Raw genomic sequence first — 25,048 nt, 5'->3', positions numbered from 1 at the left:
TAAATGGATTTGTCACAATTAGAACGACACACATTTCGTTTCGTTTCGACAGTGTTGTTTTAAAGAGAAAAGCAAACTATAATCAGACCGAGAACAGATTCGTGACATAAATCACATATGTGTCCCATTATTCTGTTGGTTAATTTAATTAATCTATTCAGTAATGATTTATTTTTAATACCGCGAACGGGAACCTTGTTAAATGCTAGCTAACTTTACGCACTACAGAGAACCAGAGCGTCAAACTATCAGTGACAATTGAAGTACTTTGCTCTGGGAATTCCTGTCTGGGGTTTGAACACTTTTGTTTAACTTACTTTTGGGACAGACTCAATTAAATGTCGTTTCTAACGGGTTCCTGAGTCCCGGAGCTCGCGCTTACCTGTGGCGCAAATGTATCAAGTGGCAAGCAACGGTTTCCGCTCGTGCGGTGTTGTGATGGCTAGCCGTCATCGCTAGCAGGCGAGCTAGCTGTATGGCTGGTGTTGGTACTGCTGCAAAGAAGGCGATAATTAGCTTGCAAGCGGGATAACGTTACGCCTGCTCGGCTACTAGTTTGTTACAGACAGTTCGCCATCTCCTAACACCGCTGATAACGCCATTAAACGGATAAGGCGTTGGATATCACAGCAAGGTGAGTGCCATTCAGATTGCACATTACATTACATTACATGTTAAGTCGTTAGCTTAGCAGCTGAATCATTCCGGTTAGCGAAGCGCAACGGCTCTGACTATTACCTGGATTCAGAGACATTCCACCAAATATTCCATGTTTACAAAATGTTTATTTGGTTCTCAGTTTCGGGTGGCGTCTCTTCGTGCAGTTTTTATAGACTGGGTGGTGAACACGACTTGTTTTAATGTAATGTCATCGCTTCTCTGTCACTGTCCCAATACATAAATTCATATATTATTATGAAACATTCCAAGTTAGCTTGCCACGCCAGTAAATAGCCCTCCCGGCACGCCGTGCTGGCAGCAGAAGTGCTGGTACTGGAGTCCTCAACACATTCTCAGACATTACAAAGTGTTACGTTGGCGATGTAGATAGGCTGGATTGCTTTAACATCCACACTGCTATCGGCGGCAGTAACGGAAAAACCGTTAAACGGACAAAACATCCCTGTATCGGGGACGTTTAACGTTTAGTTGAGTTTCACGTTAGAAGTCAGCGAGGTACTCCCGAATGCCGGGGCTTCACAGTCCGGCTGTTGCTCTCCTGACTGTCTTTTCTGTCATTTTCAGGGAGATCACCAGCTGGGAATATGATGTTTATACCCAGTGGATTACTCCTCATGCCTTTCGAAATTATGGAATAATTTTCATCATGTGCGCCGTCAAATCAGACCTCGACCACTGCTGCAGAGATTGCGCTTCCTTACATCTGGATCTATCAGGCAGATTTTAAAGACCAGCCGCCACAACTGGGTGTGCAGTCTTATCTTTTTTTTCAATGTGCTTCCGGTAAAACATTAGCTATGTATTTATGCGGGCTGGACATGCTCAGTTACCTATAAATATTAGCGTGAATTCGTGCGAAGGAAGCCCCAAGAAGGAAGTCCAGGGTGGGATAGGTACACAGAAACTACCCGCTCCTAAAGAAACATGGCCTCGGTGTGGAAGAGACTGCAACGTGTGGGGAAGCATGCCTCCAAATTCCAGTTCGTGGCTTCCTATCAGGAGCTGATGGTGGAATGCACTAAGAAATGGTGAGTTTTTTGGGAGTAACAGTCGACCACAGCGCTGTCATTTAAGCCCGATGAAAACTGTGTGTCTCTGTCTGTGCTGGAATGCTGAGCTCGTTCCTGGTAGCCATAATTCACACGCACAGACACTTACACACTCAGTCTCCTTGGTGTGCAGGCATGTCTGCATGCTGGGAGGGGCTGGCTGCCTTGTAAAATTGCTATGTTTCTTTTTTTTTTCTTGTGCACCAATGTTGAATTTGTTTGGTTTGAGTCTTGAGTAGGCAGGCACAAAGATTTTCCTTCAACCTGAAGGTCTGTGTTCAAGCCGCCCTCGCGCTCCTGAAATGTCCTTGAGCAAACCCCTAAAAAAACCTACTAACTCAAGGGATGCTGCTGGAATCTGATCTGACCCCTGACTTCACTGGAAGGAGGGAATCTAAGAGTGAAGTTTGGAACTATTATTCCTTTAAATTCAGTTTATCCACTGAAAGTATGTGCTGACTGAGAAAAGTCAGCTTTCTTGTTGCGCAATTCTCTCTGTATCTCCCACATGACATTTCTTTGGTCAATACTGTTTGCAAAGTATCCAGTTCTTGTCTGCCCTAAGTAATAACAATTGAAGGATCTATTTTATTGACACTAAGACAATGACCCTGACTTATAAGTTTACAACCAATCCCATCCTATTCCTTTTACCCCTAATCAGAGGTGAGCACTGTCTTAGAATTAATGACAGCCATAATCTACAATAATAATACGTTGGGTTTATTTATTTTGCTTTAGTGGAGTTTCTTTTCCCGTGGCTTCAACCTGTATGTATACATGTTGTATACATGTATATGTTGTGAACAATGAATGAATGATGTACAGTGCAAGGAAGTGGTGTGTCTTCAGAGGTGAAGATAAAGTGTAGTGATAGGTGGATATACTGTATGCTACACTAGAGCCTGCAGGTATGTGTTCTGTAATGAGTGAAAAGCAAATATGTAGCCTGCAGACATGGATTCTCAAGCGGCTTGCCGTAGGCGTGACCAGCCCAGCCCCACGGAGCTTAGACCTGGGACAGATGTTAACGTGTTGGAGAATGGAATGAGAAAAATGTACATCTCTTCTCAGAGCAAAGGGTGGGTGGGCTCAGCACTCGGTCGGTAATTCGCTTTGTTTTGCAATCTGAACAGGGCTCTTTTATGTTATTCAGTGGAAGAAATATCTGTAGTTGAAATGTAGAAATATCTAATCTGTAGTTTGTGATAATGACACAATCTAAATTCAGCAAACTTGGACTGTAGATTACACTCCAAAATAATTATTTGTTCAAATAATCTTTGGCTACAGACTACTTGTAAAAAGTCTGTCATCATGTCAGGGTTGGACCATGCCCATTTCATATTGCCATTTATGAGCCACTAGCCAGTGTGTGATGCTACTACTTATCTGAAATTTCAGTGTTAATGCATAAAATGGTATCTAAATAAGTCTTGATGCAAGAAGTTGCATCCTATATGTGGCTGAGAGTGTTGCCTCAGGGTCTCTGCTTGACTTCGAGTGAATGTTTGTGTGTATGTGTGCAAGCCTGGCTCAAAGTGTGCGAGAAAGCGTTGGCGCACGGTTTCTGCCTTCCTTGGACTTCATCAGTACGGTATGTTATTGTTGCAGTGGAAACTTTCCATCTACGCAGACTGGAAACAGTCCCCAGAGCTCAAATGGATCTCAAATCCTGAGGTCTTCAGAAGTGATTTTTGAAAGCCCACAGCCCTTTCATTTCTGGGATCAGTAAGAGGAAGAATGGCTGAACACTTGTTTTGTGTCAGAGTTCTTATATATGTGTGTCCATACATAAAGACGTAGGTGGTTTGAATGTACATTGTGTGAAATGTAAAAGCATTTTGCACCCTTGGCTGATGCTGAAAGGCTCACTGGGAAAAAGACTAAAGTCTAGATAATATCAGCCAGTTCAGACAGTCTTCAGTCTTCAAGTTTAGCAGTGTTTCCCCTAGGTTGACTGCTTTTGGGGGTTGGATGGGCCATGGGGGGATGTTGTATCGACTAGACAGTAAAACAACATGAAATATTAAGAGAGACTTTCTACAAAATGAACCTTACTAAGGTTAGGTTGCTTAGTAATACTAGAATTTATGTTGCCAATGACTTCTGCATCGGTAACAATGGGAAGATGAGCGGAAACGAAGGAAGTGAAACAAACCTGTAATTTTTAAATACAATTTTAATCAAGAAGTCATAACATAAGTAAAATATTTTGTTTCTTTCAGGGTGGCCTAGGGGGTCCTGTTGAGGGGGCGGAATGACCCCCTAGGCAGTGGTAGGGAAAACACTATGGCTTGGGTATATTTGGTCAGAACTAGTCAGTACAATGTGCTGTTTGACCACGTTAGAAATCAAATGTGTTAATTCTGAATGACATGAATGAAAAGTCACTCACGGACACTCAATGAAGACATTCATCGTATTGCATTTGGTTGTTCATATGAAAAGTAAAAGAAGTAGCTGTGTAACAAATGGAAAGCTAGAGAGAAAATTCAAGGTGTTTGTCTGCATCAGAAAACAACTGTCCAGTCAGAGTATGCAAATACAGTGATTAATGCAATGTACTCACAGAGTCATAAGAGGCCAGAGACTGCAGACCAATTTGTATCATCTCTATTTGTGAACGCAGCGGGAGATGTGATTAGCCACTTGACTCTTATCATGTGGATGTGGGCGTGAGCATTTTTATCCAGCCGGAATAATTGGTTTGATGCTTGAACCTTCTGTGTTGGTCTCAGGTAATGTGGTCTCTCTGTCTTTCTCTGGATGGAATTTCACTTGGGACAAGACCTTTTTTAATTTGATTTTTACATCTTGCAGTACTTAAGCTGGGTTTCCAATGCAAAACATTACAAAACAAAGCATTGACCTGCCAGACTGTTGATCATAGTTTTTGCGGTACTACTGGTGGCATTTGCACTAGTCAGCCTTCATCAGTGGCTGTTCAGCTAAATGAGCTTGTTGAATTGGTGACAGAAGCAGAACATTTTAATATTCTACAAGTTAAAGGTATTTGTTCTTTGGGCAGTGGGCTCGGCTCTAATCATTTTCTTCTTGAGATGGGAGGGAAGTTGTGACAGAAAAGGAGCATAAGATTGGTGGAGTTTTCGCTCATATTTTATGTTTGTAAAGTACATTTTGGTCTCTATCTGTGGCCCTAGTTGCTGCATTTGACTCCTGTGTGGAGCAGATGGAGTTAGCATTCTACTCACACACCCATTTCAGACTCCAGAATCAATTCAGACTAACCATTAAAACATTAATGAGTTCAGTGTTTGTGTTTGCCAATGAAATGAAGCACCACTCACACAGTGTTGCAGCACTACCCTTTGGAAACTTGATATTTAACATCTTTGATGAAAATTTGTTGCCTATTTATGATCATTCAGGTCAGGGTTGGAGATCAAATTTCTTTGGCACATAATAAGTATAAATGTTTTAAATTATAGTCTGGCCTCTACAGAAATGGATAAACTTACGTCTTTTATATTAGTGTTTGCAATACGAACTCTCTTACACACATGCATGTTTCTGAACCATATTTTTGTAGGTTCATCATCGACATAGGGGAGTGAACAATTCATTATTATCCCTTTCCCTCTTGTATCTTTTATAAGTGTCCAACAACCATATCTCTTTTGTAGGATGTTAAGCCCATGCGTTATTTGATTTGGTAAGACTTCCTTTCTATTGTTGTGTTGAAAAGTCTGGAGTGTGTGTGTGTGTGTGTGCCTGCACATCGGCAAGAGCTGCACAGGTTCACACATTTTCTGAAAATGTTTGTCTTGTAGGTTGATAACATAGCTCATTTCAGCTTATTATGTTATTATTCAAGCATCCAATTCTCTATTTTCCACCAGAGGTTTTCACTAGCTCTTGAATGCACCACACACAGGATCTTGCAGCATGCCTCCATGTTTCTTGCTCAGAGTATTAATTGAGACAGAGCCATCGTACAGTCTTCCTCTTGTGGCAAGTAGCGTCAAACTTGGCCTGAAATTGGCTTGCAAAAGGTATCTTCTTTTGATTGGTGTTCATTTTAAGCCTCACATTTGTGTTGTGTGCAGTTTTCAGGGACTCTGTTCATTTAGGCCTAACATATTATTTGTTATTTTGTTATGGCACTTGCTTGATAAGCAAAAAAACTAAATGTAGCAGTTTAATTCAAAAAGTATTTTATTTACCACTATTAGATACAGTATAGCAATGATGCTGCTGCTAACTGATGTGAATACATACCAAATCAGATATCGTGGTAGTATCAAATTGGCAGATTAGAATATCGTCCCAGCCCAATTGTCAAACTGTCTAGAAATGTAAGCTTGTGACCAGAGTGTCGTTCGTTTAAACTTTCAAGTACATTGCAATACACAGAGGAGTGCAGTAAGGCGGGCACATTTTTCTGTCCCTCAGTTATTGTCAAGAGGGTGCAATCTCAACAGTGAAAGGTCTCTCAGTCTGAACTTAAGCACAAATGTAACCCTCACTCACACTGTTAGTATTCTCCTGAGGCTGGTGCTTTTGGGTAATAATGTGTTTTTAGTCAGTCTGTTTTGTAAAAAATGGTTTGAAAACATTGTCAAAAGCCAAGAGTAGCACGTTTAAGAAGTGTGCTGAGGAAACGAGATTTATATGCTGGAAACGACACAGAGACACTATTGATTACATGGTAATTCTATCTGGCTACGTACAAGCATGGCTAATCAAGACTGCTCCCTGATGACTGCGACATGAAAAGACACGGAAGAGTCAAGAGTTTTGTCTTCATATCATTGAAAGACTGTACAAAAACCCTGAAGGCATACACAAAAGCATGCACACACACACACACACACACACACACACAGGTCATTTCATAGGGATTTAGAAACTCTGAATACTAACGCTTACTCTGACCAGACTCAAGTGGATTTGCATGTTCTTATTTGAGGTGTTTGGTGGTCCCTCTGTGGATAACTGCAGTGTAGGAACTGATTAATTTTTCAGCATTTACCTGTGAATCGTCAAAGCACCGCCACAACACTTGATAGATGCGTTGTACATTATCAGTTACTCACTGTTCAACCAAAGTCTCCATGTTTTCATTCTGTCAATTTTCCACTAGCACTAAAAATGACCTTGCTTGCTGGAGCTCCAAGTACAAATGTCTAGCAACTGGAAGGAGATTATTTTTGGGCTGTAAAACTATTATATACTTAAATTATATTTACATTCTTTGCTCATTCACTTGTGATAAAAAATGACAGTCGCAGTGCGGATTGTGCTTTAAACAAATCATCAAACTGCATTATCTTGCTAGTTAAATACTTGAAGGGTTTGACTCCCACAATTGCCAGAGGTTGTGCATTAACCAGCATGATTCCATCAATGTGTTCTTGAGCAAAACACTGGAATTCTACTTGCTCACTCATTGTATGATCACTGAGGCTATGTACACACGTAGCCGGGTATTTTTAAAAACGAACATTTCCGCCCCTCCGTTTATAAAAAAAAACGTATCCACACGACCCCGTTTCTGAAAAAATTCCCTTCCACACATAACCGAACATCTGCGTTTTCAATAAGCACTCCAGACCTGTAGATGGCATTATTTCCCCAAATCACATATAATTAGCCCTCTGTTGACGTCACTTCCTCCTAAACATCAAACATGGCACCAAGCTCGTTTGTTTGGACAGATTCGGAGACGGAATTGCTTTTAAACACGATTTTGGAGTACAAACTTCAAAAAACGCAAGAAAACATTGACTGGGAATCGTGTCAAAGCAAATATTTGGATATATTGGCCCTGTTTTTGGAGCACTATCCCGCAGAGAGTAGCAATGATTTCCCTCATGAAAGGGGCGAGCTAACGCGGAGTATCCTGACCACTAAAATCAAGGCTGTGAGGAGTAAATATCGGTTGACTGTGGACAACGGACGCAGAAGCGGCTTTGGGAGAGTCGTTCTTCTCTACTTCGAGTTGTGTGAACAAATATGGGGTGGTTCCCCAGCAACGACAACCATGTCGTCTGGCATAGAGACGAATGATTTGAATGATGGCCCTCCTGTTCCCTCCCCTACTGAATCCTCGTCCACCGTGGACCCATCCGATACCACTTCAGACACGGAGCAGGAGAGCAGTGTGACGTCAGTGAAGGAAAGAAGACACTTGTTGCAGGTAGGCCAACACAGTATTTGCAGTTTTGTCTCTTTTGCAGTTAATTAGGCTAAATATAGTTTACAAACACACCTCGCCATCGTTCATAGGCTACATAACTTTGTTTAACAGTGACCATAACAAAAGGAATAACTTTTCAAACATCGTGTTATCTATTAGATGAATGGTTCAGGCTCGGCTACAGGCTTGACTGGTTATTCGTATCTTTGGGGCCAGCAATGGAACTAGAATCTGAACTGGTGTATATCAATCATAGAAATTAATTTCTATGTTTATCAACAATATGGCTGCGTAGATCCCTGTGACACCCATCAAACGAGCCCAGTAGTTGCACTGAAATAGCCATTCTAATATGAACATTTTTAATTTTCTTCTTTAAAGGAAAGACTGAATGGACATCGGCACAGCCGATTGAGAAGAAAGCTGCCTGCGGAGAACCAGTGGCTTAATGCAGTGGAGGAGGACCAGCGTGTTAAGAAGAGACTGGTAGAGTTTTTGGAGACGTCAGAGAAGCAAGCTTCCGATAACTTCGCTAGACTTTCAGAGACACTTAACATGTTGACTACAACCGTGTCAGAAGGTTTTAGTGTCCTTAGACAAGTCATTCAGCCTCCACCCCCTCAGCCATCACACTACATGCCATACGGAGTAAGAGGGCACATGTCACACTCCCCATATACACAATCGGCACATCCCAATCAAGCTTTTCAGTCATTATCAAACAACCCACCTCTTGTCAGAGGAACACAGCAGAATGCAGGTAGCACACAAGATGCTGCTCATGCCAGCCCAACTGCTGACACACGGCTCACAGGGTTTTCTTACACTCAAGCTCTTTTCAGTGATGAGTATTGATCATATTTTATATTTTCTTGTGAACATGTTCATCACATGTTCTTGTGATGAATATGAAGTTTACAGTTGGTTACAGGAGCTCAATTTAAGTTACTTTTTTGCATTTAAGATGCAAAGTTCTATTCTGTAGCATGGTTTTAAAGGCATTGTTCTTTGCTGTTTCTAAGCGTACCAAGTATGACACAAGGCAATATTGATTTTCTACATTTGTATTTCTGCAGCAATGCTGATGGCAGCAGCTCTCATACTGTACATACAATATGTGAAGTAATATCAGCCACAGAGAGAAATGAAACGGGTCATAAAAAGAAAAGATTGTGAGGAACGAAGGGAAACATCCTTCAACAGAATTTTCAGTTTACTTTCATTGGAATATTAAGCTCTTATTTGCTTTATGTAAAGAGTAATTTTGCACACCAAAAGTTCAGTGACAAGTGCAATATTTGTTTTGACAAGTGCAATTTTTTTTTCAAAACTAGGATTTCTATTTTCAAGAAATGTGTGCACAACCGTGCAAAATGTGAACATATGAGGTGCTGTTATCAAGAATAAAAGAAAAATTATGCCACTTGGCAGTTAAACAGCTTTGAAGAGTTTTGCTTGCTTTTATTTTTTAACATTGTCCCCTTTATGGATCCAGGTACTGGGTTAGGACTCTCCTGACCCTCTTCCCTTCAGCCGTCAAACTGTCTCCTCTGACAGCAACTGGTTCGGAGTCTGGCTGGTTGTCCCTGTTATGGCGAATGGCTTCAGTAACATAGTTGTCATCTATTGTGTCTTTGGAGGCTTCGCAGTAATTATGCAAAACAAAACATGCATAAATGACAAAGGGCAGGTCATGTAGATTAATATCCATTGCTCTCTTCAAAGCTCCAAAACGGGCCTTTAGCCTCCCAAAGGCACATTCTATTACCATGCGTGCCCTGCACAAAGACAGTCCAAAATACTGTTCCTGAACTGTGCTTCCTCCATTGGCATATTCCTTCATTAGATATGGCAGTAATGGGTATGCAGGGTCACCCAAAATGTAAACTGGAATGGGTGCTTCATTGTCAACAATTTGTTTCGGGCAAGGAGGGATTTTTCCATTTTTGAGACAATCATTGATGGTTGAGTTGGAAAAAACTCGGGCGTCGTGGACGCTTCCCGGCCATTTGACTACAACATCCATAAAGCAGTATTTATAGTCACATGTTGCCTGGATATTTAAGGTAAAGTTACCCTTTCTGTTCACATAATCAGTGGAGTTTGCTGAAGGCTGCTTTATCCCCACATGGGTCCCATCCACTGCACCCATGCACTGAGGGAGGCCATGGATCTCTTCGAATTTTTCCACTAGTGTATGCACTGCACTTTCAGTTGTTGGCAGTTGTATGAACTGGGGTCCCAAGTGCACCGTTATTGCTCTACACACCTGCCTGACAATGTTTGAGACAACCTGTCTTGACAAACCAAAAGCATTAGCTGTTTTCCGTAATCTGCCCTCGTCAGCTAAATAGTAAAGCGTGCACGCAACTTTTTTAATGACACTGACGGATGATCTCATGACAGTGGACTGCCCTTCGATATAAGGACGTAGTAACTCCGACAGCGACAGGAGAGAGGACCGGGACATACGGAAATTGTCACGCCATTCCTGTGGGAGTACGACTTCCATCTCAAAGTTTTCCCACCAGCTGGCAGTGCGTCCCGGTCTGATCCAAAAGCGGCGTCGACGACTTCGGCGAGGAACATGCCTATGTGTAGGCCTACTGGTAATGATGGGGTAAATCACGGACCGCAATGTTGTCCGTCGCCTGTGCTCTTGGAGCAATAGTTGGGATTCTAAAATTAAACATGTAAAAAGCGCCTGCACAATAATTAACGCTATCACAGCTTTCACGGCACTACTCCGGTCCATTACTCATCCATGCTTCTGCTCTGGCTTCTGCAGTAAACGAAGGTCGCATGTTTTACGTCAGAGCACATTTGTTATCATTTCGGCGCAGGTTGTGACGTTCGAAAACGCAAAACTCCGGTTATACCTGTCTACACGCAGACGCATAAACGGAGTTTTCAAAAATCTTCACTTTGCCCGGAGTTTTTAAAAATATTCGTTTTTGATGCGTTGTCGTGTGGATGACAGGTCAAAACGTAGGAAAATATCTTCGGTTTAGTAGATACCCGGCTACGTGTGGACGGGGCCTGAATCAAAGCCTTACTAAATGCCAAAATTGCAAAAGTTTGTAAGTGAATGTCAGTCCACTGAGCAGGCGTCAGGCTGTTGGTTGAGTAATGGCGCATTATTTCAGTGGAAGTGACCAGCGTGTGTCAGGCTGTGACATGTAGTCTTCTGTTAAACATGTGTGCATCATGGCAAGCGGCCATGATGTCTCTGCCAGAGAAACATCTTCCTGCCAACTTGTCTGACGTGGCTCTCCATTCTATTCAAATTTGCAGGCCATGACACATTCCTGAGTAAAATTATGGCACCAGAAGATGATTTCACTGCCAGGTGATAGTATGGTGCAGTTGAAAATCCAAATAGTTTGGTTTCATCCCAAATTTTATGCACAACAGAAGTGCAGAAATTCGAGATGAAAGCAAACAATTTTGGTTATGATTGGCTTTGAGGTTTTGGAGAAAATGACACTCTTCCCCTGGGGTTAATTCTATTTCTATTGTTTACATCTTCTTTGGTTTCTCAGAGTGTTTCAGTTTTGTCCAATATTAAGGCAGTGATTTGCCTTCATATGCTTGCTCGCGTTCTTGCCTGCTCAACTGATCTCATGCCATTAAAATAACAAAACTGGGGTGATCACAAACAAGTGTTTTCATTGTTAATACTTGAGTTTGTATGATTTATGTGCTTGCTTATCACTTCCTTAATTATAGCATTTGCTGTTGATTTAACTCTGACGATTGTTTTGTCCTCTCAGTGCATCTTGCAGCTCTTAATCCCCTCAGCCTGTGATGTGATTGTTTTCTTGCACCAAAGCCACTGCTGTCATCTGGGGCAGCTCCCACACTATCATTAATGCCTCCCCTCACTTGTTTCTCTCTTTCGTCTTTCCGATAATGTCACTTTAACTGCTTTGCAGTGGAATCCACCCAAGTGTAGATGTTCTGTGCTGCAATTATGGACACAAACAGGCAGTTACACCCCCCCCCCAACACACACACACACACACACACACACACACACACACACACACACACACACACACACATACCAAGAGACATGAAACATTGCAGGGTGGTGAAGCAGTCAATGGGGTGTAAAAAGTGATGAAAACTATGCTGGTGTGTCTGTCTCTGCCGCTGTCAGGCAGAGAAACACATGGCCCTGGAGACTGCTCATCATTTATCAGCCTGCAGAGCAGTGCTGCAGCATCTGCAGGTTGATAAATGCATACTGTATGTGTGTCAGGATGGCAAAGCACGACACCACAAGCTGCAAGTGTACTGTTACGTTTTGGGAAAGCCTGTTCTTAAAAAAAGTGCTTGGTGCGGTTGGAATTTAGGATGTACAACCTGCAGCAGATACTGGGCAAAAATGTTGTTTCCTTCTATGGTAGTAGTCTGCGAAGCAGAGATGTGGTCACTGCAGACCAGTAAATACCCTGTCTTTGTTTTACTCACTCTTTGGCTTTTGTTAAAGTTAGGACCTCCTGGTTGCTCATGGTGGTGGTGGTTTATCACACCCCCTTGGGTACAACACTAATATAATCCTCCTGAAGATCAGTCTATACCCTAGATTTTTTACTGCAGTTATTATAATTTCTGCGGACTACTCATGCTTCCTTCTCTATGTACCTCAGGTATTGGTGGGCAATATGACCTAAAAGTAATATCGCAGTGTTTCCTTTTTTTGTCCTTTTTACTGTGATGGTATTAAATCACGATATTCTAAAATTAAAGAGATACTCCACTCAAAACTTGATTCTGCCTCTTTTCACTCTGTTAATATTGTAAGAGAATATATCTTTAGGAAGAAAGAATGCTTTAAAAAAAGTTTTTTATTGACTCTAAATAGGATTGAAAATGAGGTGTAGAACTACATCTGCATGGAAAGAGTAACCTGCCCCATAATGTAGGTTAATTGTGAAATGTAATGTGATTCATTCTCAGGGATGGATTAGGCATCTCAACAACCTTTATTTGGCAGAAAACCCAAAGTATGATATATGAATACAGCAGTCAGTGTACCGCGGGGCACGTCTATCAAGTACATTTCCATATGGCAGCAGCAGACACACATACCAATGCGGCATGCAGCAGAGGGGGCTTTCCTGTAACAACAAAGCCAGCTGAGCTTGTGTTGCAGTATGAATTGTGAAGATGATGTATGGTCTGACTATGTGAGACTACACAAAAAGCAATGTGATAAAGCAGTTTCCCCACGTCCAACTTACTTCTGGTTATTTAACTGGCCTTAGTTTGATATCAGTATTGATCCATCCTTGAGCTTCAGTTTTGAAGTGAATTCTGCTCTGTACTGGCCCTCAAAGCAGTCCAAAGTAAAATGAGCGTAGTTGTTGTGAAGACATTTCCATCCAGTTGATTCACTGGGTCTTCATTTCTTTGGATGTAGGAGTAGATAAAGAATTTTGTTTTGGTTCTTGCACCCAACAACAGAGACATTAACATGCGTTGCTTGTAGCGTTACCTTCCACATCTTCATGTTTCCAGATCTATGAGACCATTATTATTGCAGCCACTGTAAACGAAACGAAACTGGTATACCGCCCACCCCTAGCCACAAACAACAAACTTTTTTCAATGATAAAACAAAAAAGGAACAGAAACAGGAAAACAAATTAAAATGTAATGAAGGAAGTCTTTTATGTATATCTGTTTTCCATCCAGTTTGTTTGTTAGGCAAAGTAACTTTAAATACGTAATATCACTGCTGAAGCTACCGTCTCCTGACTGCTGGTGTGTGATTGCCTTAAGAAATGGACATTGTTGTGTTCACCACGGCTACTTGTGTCTCTGCTGTTGGTGCTTTTGTACCACATGATGGTTGTGATCCTTACTGTGTCAGTCCCTCCCTAGGGCTACTAGAAAGCTGGTTTAGCGAGGAGAAATTTTTATTATCTCATTTACCCTACTCACAGACAGCCTTCTATCATTCCTTTCTTTATTTTTGAGATTCTCCCAAACACAGGATCTAAATTATTCCTGCTGTGCCTTATCTGTGCTTGAAGCTTTCATTGTGCTATGTTGTTTTGTGAAAGTAAGGTGTATGTTGACTACTGTTTGTAGTTTAACTTTTTACACTGGTACCCCCTTCTGAAAATTTTAGGTGCACCATCATAATATTTAGATGCACCACTTAAACATGCAATGCAACACATTATCTTTATCTTAACTGGATTGCTGATAAATGCTTTGGTAATAACTAGATAATTTGCAAACATAACAATGTCCTGTTTTATTGTAAAGGAAAAAGTTGCAAGCAGTGAAGTAGTGCTATATGGAGAAAGTAAATTTCCATGTTTTTTTAAAGGGGGGGCTGCAGCAACGGCGAAAACCATCAATTGATAAACTAGTATTTTCTCCTTTGTTTATTCTCTGTTTATTATCACATGTATGTATTGCTCCATTTTTAGAGTCACTTGTGATGCTGAGTCTATCGCATACAAAAACATTGAGGTGTTTTAGAGAACGTTTTTCAAGCATGGTGACAAAGGATAGAAGTGTAGACGTGATACAAAATCTTTCTAAGCCCAATATTACTCTGCAGTTCTCTTGTTTATTAAGTGTATGGACTACACCGCAGAAAGGATTCTCCAATAACACACATAGTGACTCATATAATCGGGTCCAACACAGTTTAATTGCTCATTGGTAGAGTGGTATTATATGTCTTGTGTGTGAAATGGCTGTATTTTCACTTTACTGTGCATTTTTAAACAATTACCTCACTCGCCTGCATCCAGGCATTCCTAAGTGTACCTCCCACTTCCTCTCCTTGGGGTGGATCAGGTCTCGCTGGTAGTGTAACAAACACATGCAGAAACAACAACCATGTATGTATTAAAAAAATGGATCAGATGATTTTCAGTCTTATTTGTAGATTTTTCCTGTTGCTGTGGCTGCCTGTCAATACAAAACATAACCAGCAGAAACACTGCTCCTGGTTCAAATGATATATGATGATGATTTTAAAACACAGAAAATGGGGGGCCTATTTGCAAGTTGCACTTTTGCTCCTAGTTATAAAATTGAGTTGCACTGTCTCCAAAAAGGGTCACAGAAAGCAACTAAATGGTTGCAGTCTGCAGCCTTTGTCCTCTATCATATTGCTTTCTGAATTCTCTTTTCCTCTGTTCCTGTAAATTGTATTTTTACATGAACGCAGGTAGGCTCCTTTATCACTGCTTTGCTCTGTTTGTGTTGTTTGTTTCATTCTCATGAGAGTTGAACAGTTTGCCTAGAAAATGCATTGTGTTGAGCTTTCACGCGCAGTGGATTTTTTAGATGTACAGTTAATGTGGACTCCTCTGCAGAAATCTAGTGATAAGAGAGGGATGAAACTGCATTGGAGATGAGCCAGTAAAATAAAACAACAAGACGAAAAGATGTATACTATTTCCAATGCGCACACTTGTCTTGTGCACTGTCTTGCATGTCACACATGAACTTCATCTGTTATTTTTCTCACAAACTGCAGATAAAGCCGATTAGTTTTACTGGATATCATTCCAGATTTTGTTCAGCTTCACAATCTCAGCACAAACATTTTCACGATTCGATTTTCCAGCAGCTCCCAAAATCTTTCTGTGAAGATAGCTTTACTCTTCATCCATAGGCCAGTCCTGTAAGCAAAGAAACATCTAATTTTCTTCTCCTAACTGTCAATCATCAACACTTAAAGTTGTCTTTTTGAACACTTCCCCTCTTCTCTGGTCTCTATATGCTTTCTCAGGGGGTAAGATTTAAATAACTCTTACTTGACCTCCATCCATTAGAGCAGATGGAGCCTCTCATCTTCACTTTCATTCGTCCAACCTATTTGCTTTATTGTTTGTATCGTACTGAGTCTCTCACCTCAGCCATGGCAGATCCATTATTGGCCACAGCTGACCTCTAGCTGTTCTGTCTCTGCAGTTAAGTTCTGGTGTGTCTCCATGCAACCATCCTTTTAGGCAAACTTTGTAAATTTCACAAAAATAACATGCAGCCAACTTGAAACAAACTAGGCTGCTTGCTGAATTTAAAATACAGCTGCTTCAAAAAGAGTGTTCACGCTTGATGTGTTTAGGCCCTCACTGGGAATAATGAAGTCTGTAAATGTCTGGAAAAAGGTTTTTGCTGTCCCAGTTCACACCTCACTGTAGCTTTTTCAGTTGTTGATCATTTGTCACATCAAATACTTTATTGATGTTAACAATAGTCTTCATCAAAAGAGTTATATGACACAACTGTATCCAGATGGGCAGTGGGATCAGTGAAATGCGTTAATCATCAGTGAAAAATCTTCAAATCTGGCCATAAAACATATAGAAAATGGGTCGAAATGTTTGGATCCAAGAAAATAGTGTGTCATTCATAGAAATTTCAAATTTAAACATAAGGTAAAAGATGTTTACTGTCTGTATGACAGTAGAATAATGTTGCATATATACACATGGCCACACACTTAATACATAGTCTCATTATTTATTGAACATTTCTTTTGTTTAATCGGTTTGATTTTAAGATCATTTTACAGTTACAGGAAGTGGCCCTCCCAGACCTTCGACTGCAGTTACAGCACAACAGTTACACGGTACACAAACATGCAAACAAGCACAGTCAAGCAAGCTGATTAGTGAGGTGCTTTAGCTTTCACTCTAGACACTTGAATGTGGCTTTAATGCTTTGAACATTAACTCTGTGTCATGACCCAGCTCTTGGCTGCCACATACACACTGGTTAACTGACTGTCAGTGCAGACCAGAAGAGCTCAGTGACACACACACCTCAAATTCTGCATATGCAGATCCTGGTGTCTTAAAGGTCAAATTGGCAGTTTTTGTCCTTCTCGAAGACCAGACCAAACGCTTTTCACTTTGGATTCCAAAGGTGACAAGTTTTTTTGGCAGACAAAAAGTTTCAGAAGTTTTGAGATGAATAGGTACTTTATTAATAAAATCTTATCTGAAACAGTTAAAAGAAATGACAAATATTAGGGCAGATGCAAACTTATTGAACAAATACTTGAAACAAAGTCAGAGTTTCGCTTGGGGGAAAAATCATAAAAGGAGACCTACTTAGCATTCAGTGAGGACGTTCAGTGCTTGACACACCTTGTGAACACTGCATAACACAGGTTTAATGTAGATTTAGATTTATACTTTTCCTTTTCAAATCATGCCCAGTATGTGTGGGTTTGCGTGGCATGTGTTCAGTTTATCAGGCAGTCTGGGAAGTGACAGTCACACAGATTGTGTTTGCGCTGCTACATCTGTCTTGATAGTGAAGACCACAGTCTGACTGATGGCATAGCAAAACGAGAGCAGTCCTCCTTCTCTGCTTCTTCCTCTTTTCCCTTTCTCATTTGTCTCTTCCCAGTCTCAACCTATTGATGCTGTCTTTGCTTTATCAGAAATTGGCAAGTAGGTCAGGTGTAAAAAAAAAACAAAAAAAAATGTTTTAGCTTAGCTTTTTATGATGCGTCTGTTACATTTTTGAGTAAACAGTATTTTGAAAGCGTTTTAGCTGTCACTGTGTTACCTCTTTGGTAAAAAGCGTCCATGGCTGTGGTCCTCTACCACTGCAGATCTCAGATATCCCAAGTCAAAGTGTGAGATCTGCTGCTGCAGTTTAAATTTCTTTAGGTGACACCAATTTTCTTCCATTCAGTTCTGGTCAATGTTACTGAATATTGAGGTATTCTAAGTGTATTTACTACAGATAGTCCTTCAAACAACCCTATATCACAAGCAAGTCTAAAAAGATTTTTTGTAAAAAAAAATGTTCATAATGTAATGAAGTCCACCTGACCCCATCATTCTTAAGCCCTCTGTCTGTACAGGAAAATGACAATATCTCTTGCAGTGCTTACTTGGGGAACCTCGGGCTATGCAAGCCAAAGAGAGATCCCCCAATGGGACAGCTGAGTCTGCAGTATCTGCAGGGGTTGTGTCCTGCTGTTTAATCCAAGCATTTACCATTGCTGTGTTGGAAGCCTAAAATTCAATATTTTCTGTAGGTGAGACAGGATACATATGGTGTTTAGAAAAGCAAATGTAAAAGCTTTCAAACACTGGATACAAGTTGTGATGAAGTATGGTACAGTATGGTTGTTTTAAATTGAATTTACATAACAGCTACTATACTGTAATATGTACTGTTACCATGATGTGGAATTACATATCTCGTGATAGTCTGAGAGACTTCATATCAGTGTGCCTGTGTGTATTGCAGCAGAGTGTCTGTTTAAGTATGCATCGCAGTGCTGTAGTCTGTGATAGTTTCATCTTTCACCACTGCTGTATTACAGCACAAACAAATCTACATTTTCCTGTCTCCTAATGCCTGTGATTGACAGGCAGACAGGAAGTCTGTCGGCAGACGTCAAAGCTTCCTCCTCTGAGTAATGTCAGCATTTAGTCGGGATTATACAGTATCTGCTTTTAGTTGCCTGTCTCTCTAAAACACGCACATGCACACACACGCTCACACTCTAATATCTATCCTTCCTTCCCTGTTACCCTGACTGCCAGCTTAATTTCTTCACACCATGGTTATCAACCTTAACAACTCCTTATCTCTCTCAGACAAACAAAATGACCCCTCAAGTAAGACAGCTGAACGTTGAGACTGAATTTTTATTAGAATTAGATTACACACCCGAGAGTTGTTCTAACTAGCTAAATGACTGTGTCCAAGGGTCCGCTAGGGTCTGCGTGATGTAAATTTTGTCATCAGAGGGTGTACACGTAGGCTCCTTGTGGGCATCTGTGCACCTCCAAATTGGCACTACGCTATAACAAGCTATGGAGTATGTCTGTGGAACATTTATTTGGAACCGTGTGGAACATGTCCTTCCAAGTGCACTCTAGAAAGTAGTTCAAACAGAACTTTCTGTCAGTTGTGCCTGTAGATGTGTAAGCGTCCCTTTGGGAAGTACACTCAGGCCCTAGGTGACGGTTTGGAGTGCCATCTAAGAACTACTTTTTTCATTTTAGCTGCCTACTTTTTAATCTGCCTATGACCGTTTTCTTCCCTTTCTGAGGATGAACTACGGGTACATATAAGCAATAAAATGCTAAATTGCTAACAATATGACAATTCTGTCATTTTCCTTCAGCAGATTCAATGATAAAGATAGATATTAATATTAAGTGTACAGCTTTCCCTCTTGGAATTTGGAAGTTGCCAGTCAGTATTGTGTTCTTAAAAATGCAAGATACGATCACTTATCAGTTTGTAACTCAGCTACATTTTATCACTTTACCACTGAACTAAATTGAGCCCTACCCTGCTGTGTGTTGGGGTTTGTAATTTGTGTGTTTGTGCGTGCGTGCGTGTCTACACGGCTGGTCGGGTGGCCGTCATATCAAATGTGAAGTGGTTCCTTCCCTCTGCCTACAGGAAAGATAGGGCAGCCGCAACATCCTGACACACCCTTCACTTCCAGCCATGCAGGCCTCAACTGTTTTGCCACAAGTGCAAAGCAATTTTTTTTTTGAAGAACTAACATTAATTTTATATCTTATGTGTCTTTTAAGTAACACATATTGTTCTACGAGCCAGATATCTAGGTTTAATGATTGTGAAACCATTAATCTGTTACCCTGAGCTCCATAAAGACTAAATAATTAACTGTACAGACTCATTTCAGGTGCATCCTTCTGTCTTCCCTCTGTCTTCCCTCTGACATCCATCTCATGGAATAGATTCACTTTGTTTTTAACCAGTGCACCTCAGCACTGCAGTCTACACCTGCTCTGCTTTACTTGATCTTTATGTGTGTAACTGCAGCATAAGCATAATACATGTAAGTTTTTTAATACTTTCCCATAAGCACACAATTTTGTATCGAGCTGTGAGCGATGTATTAATGCTGCAGAGTGCTTAGCAGGACTGTGGCTAAGCAGATACAGTGTAGTCACTGATGGAGAACTGCAGTCGCTACTGTGATGCTGCCTCCGCTGCACAGCTAGAGTAGACAAAGTGTAATACACATCCCCAAAAATATGTTCAAGCAGCATGAAGCTGACTGTGTAATTTAGGTTGTGTAAAATATTTTTTTTAGAAAGCAGGATTAACCTATGAAATGGTTCTAAAGACGATCTAATTCAAAAGAATGTACAGCATTGAAAACAAAAAAAATGGCAGTTAAAAGATCTACACAGAGAAGAGTCTGTAACTGGTAATGTAGCTGGCACGTGGTGTGTGTGAAAATATATCAACATAAAGCATGTCCTCTACAGTTACTGCAGAATGATGGATTCCTTCAACAGTTTGTTTTTTCGTACCTGCTGCGATGCTAAAGTGTCTTTGAGGCAAACATACCCACATGCTCACTAATTGCAGGTGTGTGTGGAAGCAGCTGTGGCTAAATGGCTTAAATGTAAATGTAGGAGGGTTTATCTGTGTATTGTGTCACTCCTCTTGGAGGGCTCTAGTCTCAGCTCCTGCTTAGCTTGCTGACCCACTTTCACTTTTATCTGCCCTGTCTCACTCTCTCTCTCTCACACACACACACACACATGCATGCTAACAAACACACGTGCACAGGCTATCACAGATTTACTTCAGCTTCTGAAAACCATGTGTTGGTCATTTTTTACATTTTTGTCTCTGCTTTTTTTTTCTTTTGTCATATCTGAGCTATAGACCAGACTTAATGACACACATGTGCATGCTTGTTTAATTCTTTTTTCTCATTAATTTCCACCTCTCTTTCCCAGATACAGACAGTTAGATATGTTTTTTTTTTTGTATAGACCGCATACTACATAAGTAATCTGGTTATACATGATATCTGACGAATGCAAGAGGTGCTCAGATTCACTTATGGAAGCAAATACTGAAACAAAAACCCTTTTGTTTGTTCTACATCCGGTAAAATCCATCCAATTAAATGATGGGACACAGTCTGAGCCTTTCCATCAGCAGCTCAAAATGCACTACCAAATTATTGCAAAGAAACATATGTATTGCCACATGTTTAACCTAACCTGTCTATTGTAAGTCAGTGCAAACTGAAGGCCTTGGTTTTGAAATAGCTTTTTGTGTAAGGGAGGGCTGCTAAACACGTGTCATGATGAACAGGGTTCTCTGTGGCCATCTTCATCACATTTGTTTTTCTGTTGTGGCATTCCTCTCTGATGGCTCATCGATTCCTGTAAAACACAGAAGCAACATGCAGCCCTGAGGCTGAAGCTGCTGAACATGAGAAAGACACCAAAAAGTGTGAAGAAATCTGTTAGCCTGCAGGCGAATGGTTGAAATTTTTCTCATAGCACATCAAGTACTGTACAAAGGGAAAAAACATAAGGGGCTGGTATAATTTGTGTATGTGTGTGCGCATGTGCTTGCGTGCACGTGCATGTTCTCTGATATGGCCTGTGTTGTTGGACAATAGCTTCTCTATGTAAGGCCTCTCCTCAAGGCTGAAATTGTTGCTTGTCATTCTCCCTCTCTTTTCCCTCTCACCCGTCCTCTTCCCTTCTTTCTGTCCCTCTGTTTTCTTCTTTCTTCCCTCTTTTCCTCTCTTCTGTGTCTTCTCTCTCTCTCTGTCACAGAGTCAGTCATTCTTTACCCAGAATGGCTACTTTGCTGTTGTTCTTCAAGAGTCTTTGACACAAGGGCCCATGCACACATAAACCCAGTGTTATGCTAGCTATGTTTGGAGTCTGTGCACACAATCCAGACAGCTATATCTCAAACCCATTAATACATTGATATTGGCACACGCTGTAGAGGTTTAACATCACCACATGTTGGCTATATTTTTGTGAGCTGTCATGATTCCTTGCCAACCAATATGTGGCATTCTCACCTCTAATTGAAGTGTAAAGTAGTTGACTTGGCAAAAAACAGTAAAAGACAGCTTGACCAGTACTGGAATATTGATGTTTGAGGGTTTAATAACAATGTATCAGCCAATATTCATTTTGTTTTTCATATCAACTATTTATCAAATTTGTCACACATCCAAACACAACTGGCATAACAGTAACACTATAAGGGTGAGAAAAGAAAACCAGAGGAGTAGGGGGGGTAGCCTCTCTCTCTCTCTCTCTCTCTCTATATATATATATATATATATATATATATAGTATAGTAGTTTTTGAAGAATTGTGACCAAGATACTCATTCATTTTGCTGTTGAAAAATAACATGTCAGTACTCTGGTGCACAATCTATGTGGTGACATGGTTTCTAAATTATCTGAACCATATCTTTGACCTTTCTGTATTTCAATTAATTTTTATTTGTGGTCCAACCCTGGTATTGGCCTGGACAACTTATCGGTCAGGCTCTAACAGAGCCTGACAGAATAGAGTAAAATGATTTTAATTGATCCCTGCTGGGCAATTTGCTTTCTTTCTTTTGTCCATGGTGAGGTCAGAGGTCAGGCTCAGTTACAGTGTGACAGCTTGGTAGCTGGAGCTGGAGAGCTTAAGAGCATGGGGTGGATACTTGCCAATACAGGGACTTAAACCCTGACTCTCCTTTTGGCCGACAATCTTGTTGATTGGCATCTGCTGCTGCTTGTCTTTGACCAAAAGCCAAAGCATGGTTTAACCTATGCAGAGTACTAGGATTTGGAATGCAAATGTATATTTATAAAGGCCCTTTACTTAGGTAAGCCAGGTTTGGGTTTGGACTATAATATTGGGATGCACAGATCCAACTTTTTGGTTCCAGATACTGTTTCCAATATCTCACTTCAGGGTATCTGCCAAGTACAGATCCAACACAGGGCCTCTCTTTTCCCAAATTAGTCAAAAGTGTGTGAATGAAGGTAATAGTCACATCATGGCCAATGCCCAAATCTGGTTAATAAGAACACTGTCAGGCTGGTCCTGAACCAGGGCTTCCCTACTAAAGCATAAATATTACTATTAAAGGTTTCATATCATGACAAAGTGTTACTTTCAATGCAAAAATTAACATTTCAGCTTCAGAAGTGTTCTGTGTTCTTACACATGCACCAGGAGTGACAGGTGAGCAGGGGCAAGCTTGCCAACTTGACAGGTAGCTAGCTGTGGCTGTGTTTTGGTTGAGTCCCAGGCTGACTATAAGAAAGGAGGATTTCATGACAAAATAGCACAAAATAGTTGTGCAATGCAGGTTTGTTTGCAACTGTGTGTGCATGCGTGTGTATGAGGGTTGGCTACTGCTCTGTAAAAGCATTGGCCCTCTGTTTGTCTTATGTATGTTGTCTGTCACTCGTTTTCTGTGGGATGGATTATTTCAGCTGTGTTTTGGACTTAACGGTTTTGCCTTTCCAAACTTCTCCACTTTCACTGCTATTTGATTTAATTCATTTTTAAGTGTCAGGCTGCAGTTGTTCTCCTGTCACTTGTCAGTGCAGTGGGACTCTGACCTGGATTCGGTTAGGTTGTCTTAACCCTCTGCCTCCTTCAGTGTTTTTCCTGTCACACAAACCTCTTGTGTGTGTGTTTCTGTGTGTGCTGCAGTCCACAGAGACAAAGTCAGGGTTCATCTCATTCATGATTTATTCATACCATGAGTGGTAGTGCAGATGTGTGTACGTGTTGTTGTTATTGGTGTGTGTGTGCAAAGCAGAGGCTTTTAAAATTTGTTAAGGTACGAGCTCTGATCAATTGGAATGACAATTTTAACATGTTGATGTGCATGTAGATGGAGGCACAGAGATGGGTGGATTGATGAATAAATACCTTTTGTCTTTTTTGCTCATCTGTCTTTTCTCTCCTTCATCACAGGCAACCAGACAAACTGGTGGTGGTTTGGACACGCAGAAGTCGACGGAAATCCTCCAAGGTTTGTATTTGATAAGTGGCATTCTTAAAACAAAATTGAAAGTTTCTCACTTGCAACTATGCATTTTTTTGTTCTTCTGTCTTTGTGTCCTGCAGTCCCACAGCTGGCAGCCTGGCATCAAAAATCCCTACAGAGGAGTGGTGGTGTGGCCTGTACCAGAGAACATTGAGATCACTGTCACTCTTTTTAAGGTAGGCCACAGCTGTTTTGCACTGAGACAAGCATGTCTATGTTTAGGGTGGACTAGGGTTGTTAACGGAACACGAGGGTCTTTATTGCCAGTGAATAGCAGAAATGGTAACCTACAAAAATAATTCGAGAGATCTTCACACTGACCTCACCTCAAAATTTTGGACCAAATGTAGATGTTTAGGATTAGTTTGATTTCCATAAATGGGTGACACCTGAAGCAGCACAATGTATTTTATTTTGTCATAAGTAATAGATTAATAACATTAAGTGTGTGAGTTCTGAAATTACTTTAGTGAAAGCAAATTTGTCCGCAATAATACGTTTTATGGGAAATTTTGTCTTCATTTTGAGAAACAGAAAATGCTGTTACCTATATGTCTGCACAGAATGTTTGATCTTGACATATTTTACTTTGTACCTGAAAGTAATTTGGGCAATTTGGTCAGGTGAGCAGATTAAAATTTGGACTTTTTTAAATTTATTGAATGACTGGATGGTCCAGTATGGTAATACAGTTGTGTCTGTAAATGGTGCATATGTACAGAAAGTATCTGTCACTGTGCCTGGCTTATTTAAACATGCTGGCCTCTGCGCTGACAGGCTAGCTCAGAGCCCAGTGTCTTGTTACCTCTCTAACTGTCTTAAATAGATGCTTCATCTGGACTCACACACAGTGAAAGATAGGAGTCATGGTCTCCAGACCTTTGGGCACGCTGATATCGGCTAGTTAAAAGTACACACTGAAAAAACTTCAATGTGTACTGGCTCAGCTCTCTAGGTCTATACTTGTTTAACACTACTGTGCATGTCATTGTCTCTCTATTCTGGGCCCACTTCCACTTCCTGTCCCAGAGGAAGTAATAAAGCTGTTTTTTTTAATGAGACCCAAAGCAAGGCCACTGAAGGCACAATTCACCCACATTTGTACAATAAAACCACAAATCAAATAACCTCGCCTCTGCAATCTAAAAGCTTGTTGTCTGTGCTACAACAGTCTACAGCCACTAAAGTGAAAATGAAGCCATTTTTGACTGCTAGCAGACGAACACAGCCCTGATAAACCATCAGCTTACGTAGACTGAATGTAAAGGTTTCGCAACCGCTGCTGCAAAAGTTTTGGCCATTTGCCTCTCGAGTTCCCCAATGTAAGTAG

General features: G+C 40.8%; 2 protein-coding genes across 5 annotated transcripts in view; both read left to right on the top strand.

Moving 5' to 3' along the window:
• The first annotated feature begins 247 nt into the window (after positions 1–247).
• The window catches only part of ehbp1 (EH domain binding protein 1), a 147,346-nt gene continuing 122,545 nt past the window's right edge, over positions 248–25,048 (top strand). For all 4 annotated transcript variants that reach the window (XM_041947114.1, XM_041947113.1, XM_041947112.1 and 1 more), the window contains exons 1-4: positions 248–634; positions 1,246–1,709; positions 23,646–23,703; positions 23,799–23,894. In XM_041947114.1, the coding sequence (XP_041803048.1) occupies positions 1,606–1,709; positions 23,646–23,703; positions 23,799–23,894 (258 nt within the window). In that variant the 5' untranslated portion in view covers positions 248–634; positions 1,246–1,605. The remainder of the gene's footprint in view (positions 635–1,245; positions 1,710–23,645; positions 23,704–23,798; positions 23,895–25,048) is intronic.
• On the top strand, positions 7,195–9,333 carry LOC121613615. Its single transcript, XM_041947115.1, has 2 exons — positions 7,195–7,893; positions 8,275–9,333. The coding sequence occupies exons 1-2, from the start codon at positions 7,384–7,386 to the stop codon at positions 8,746–8,748; spliced, it is 984 nt and encodes a 327-aa protein (XP_041803049.1). The 5' UTR covers positions 7,195–7,383; the 3' UTR covers positions 8,749–9,333.

Source organism: Chelmon rostratus, chromosome 11, assembly GCF_017976325.1.
Source record: "Chelmon rostratus isolate fCheRos1 chromosome 11, fCheRos1.pri, whole genome shotgun sequence".
Classification (NCBI taxonomy): domain Eukaryota; kingdom Metazoa; phylum Chordata; class Actinopteri; order Chaetodontiformes; family Chaetodontidae; genus Chelmon; species Chelmon rostratus.
Note: the sequence above shows the minus strand (reverse complement) of the source record. Positions and strands in the feature narration are given on the sequence as shown.

What these genes read in the sequence shown, in the direction of transcription:
- LOC121613615 (XM_041947115.1), top strand. Translation starts at nt 7,384, where the DNA reads ATGGCACCAAGCTCGTTTGTTTGGACAGATTCGGAGACGGAATTGCTT. An exon ending in AAAGAAGACACTTGTTGCAG is followed by an intron (nt 7,894 to 8,274) that starts GTAGGCCAACAC and finishes TCTTCTTTAAAG; the next exon opens with GAAAGACTGAATGGACATCG.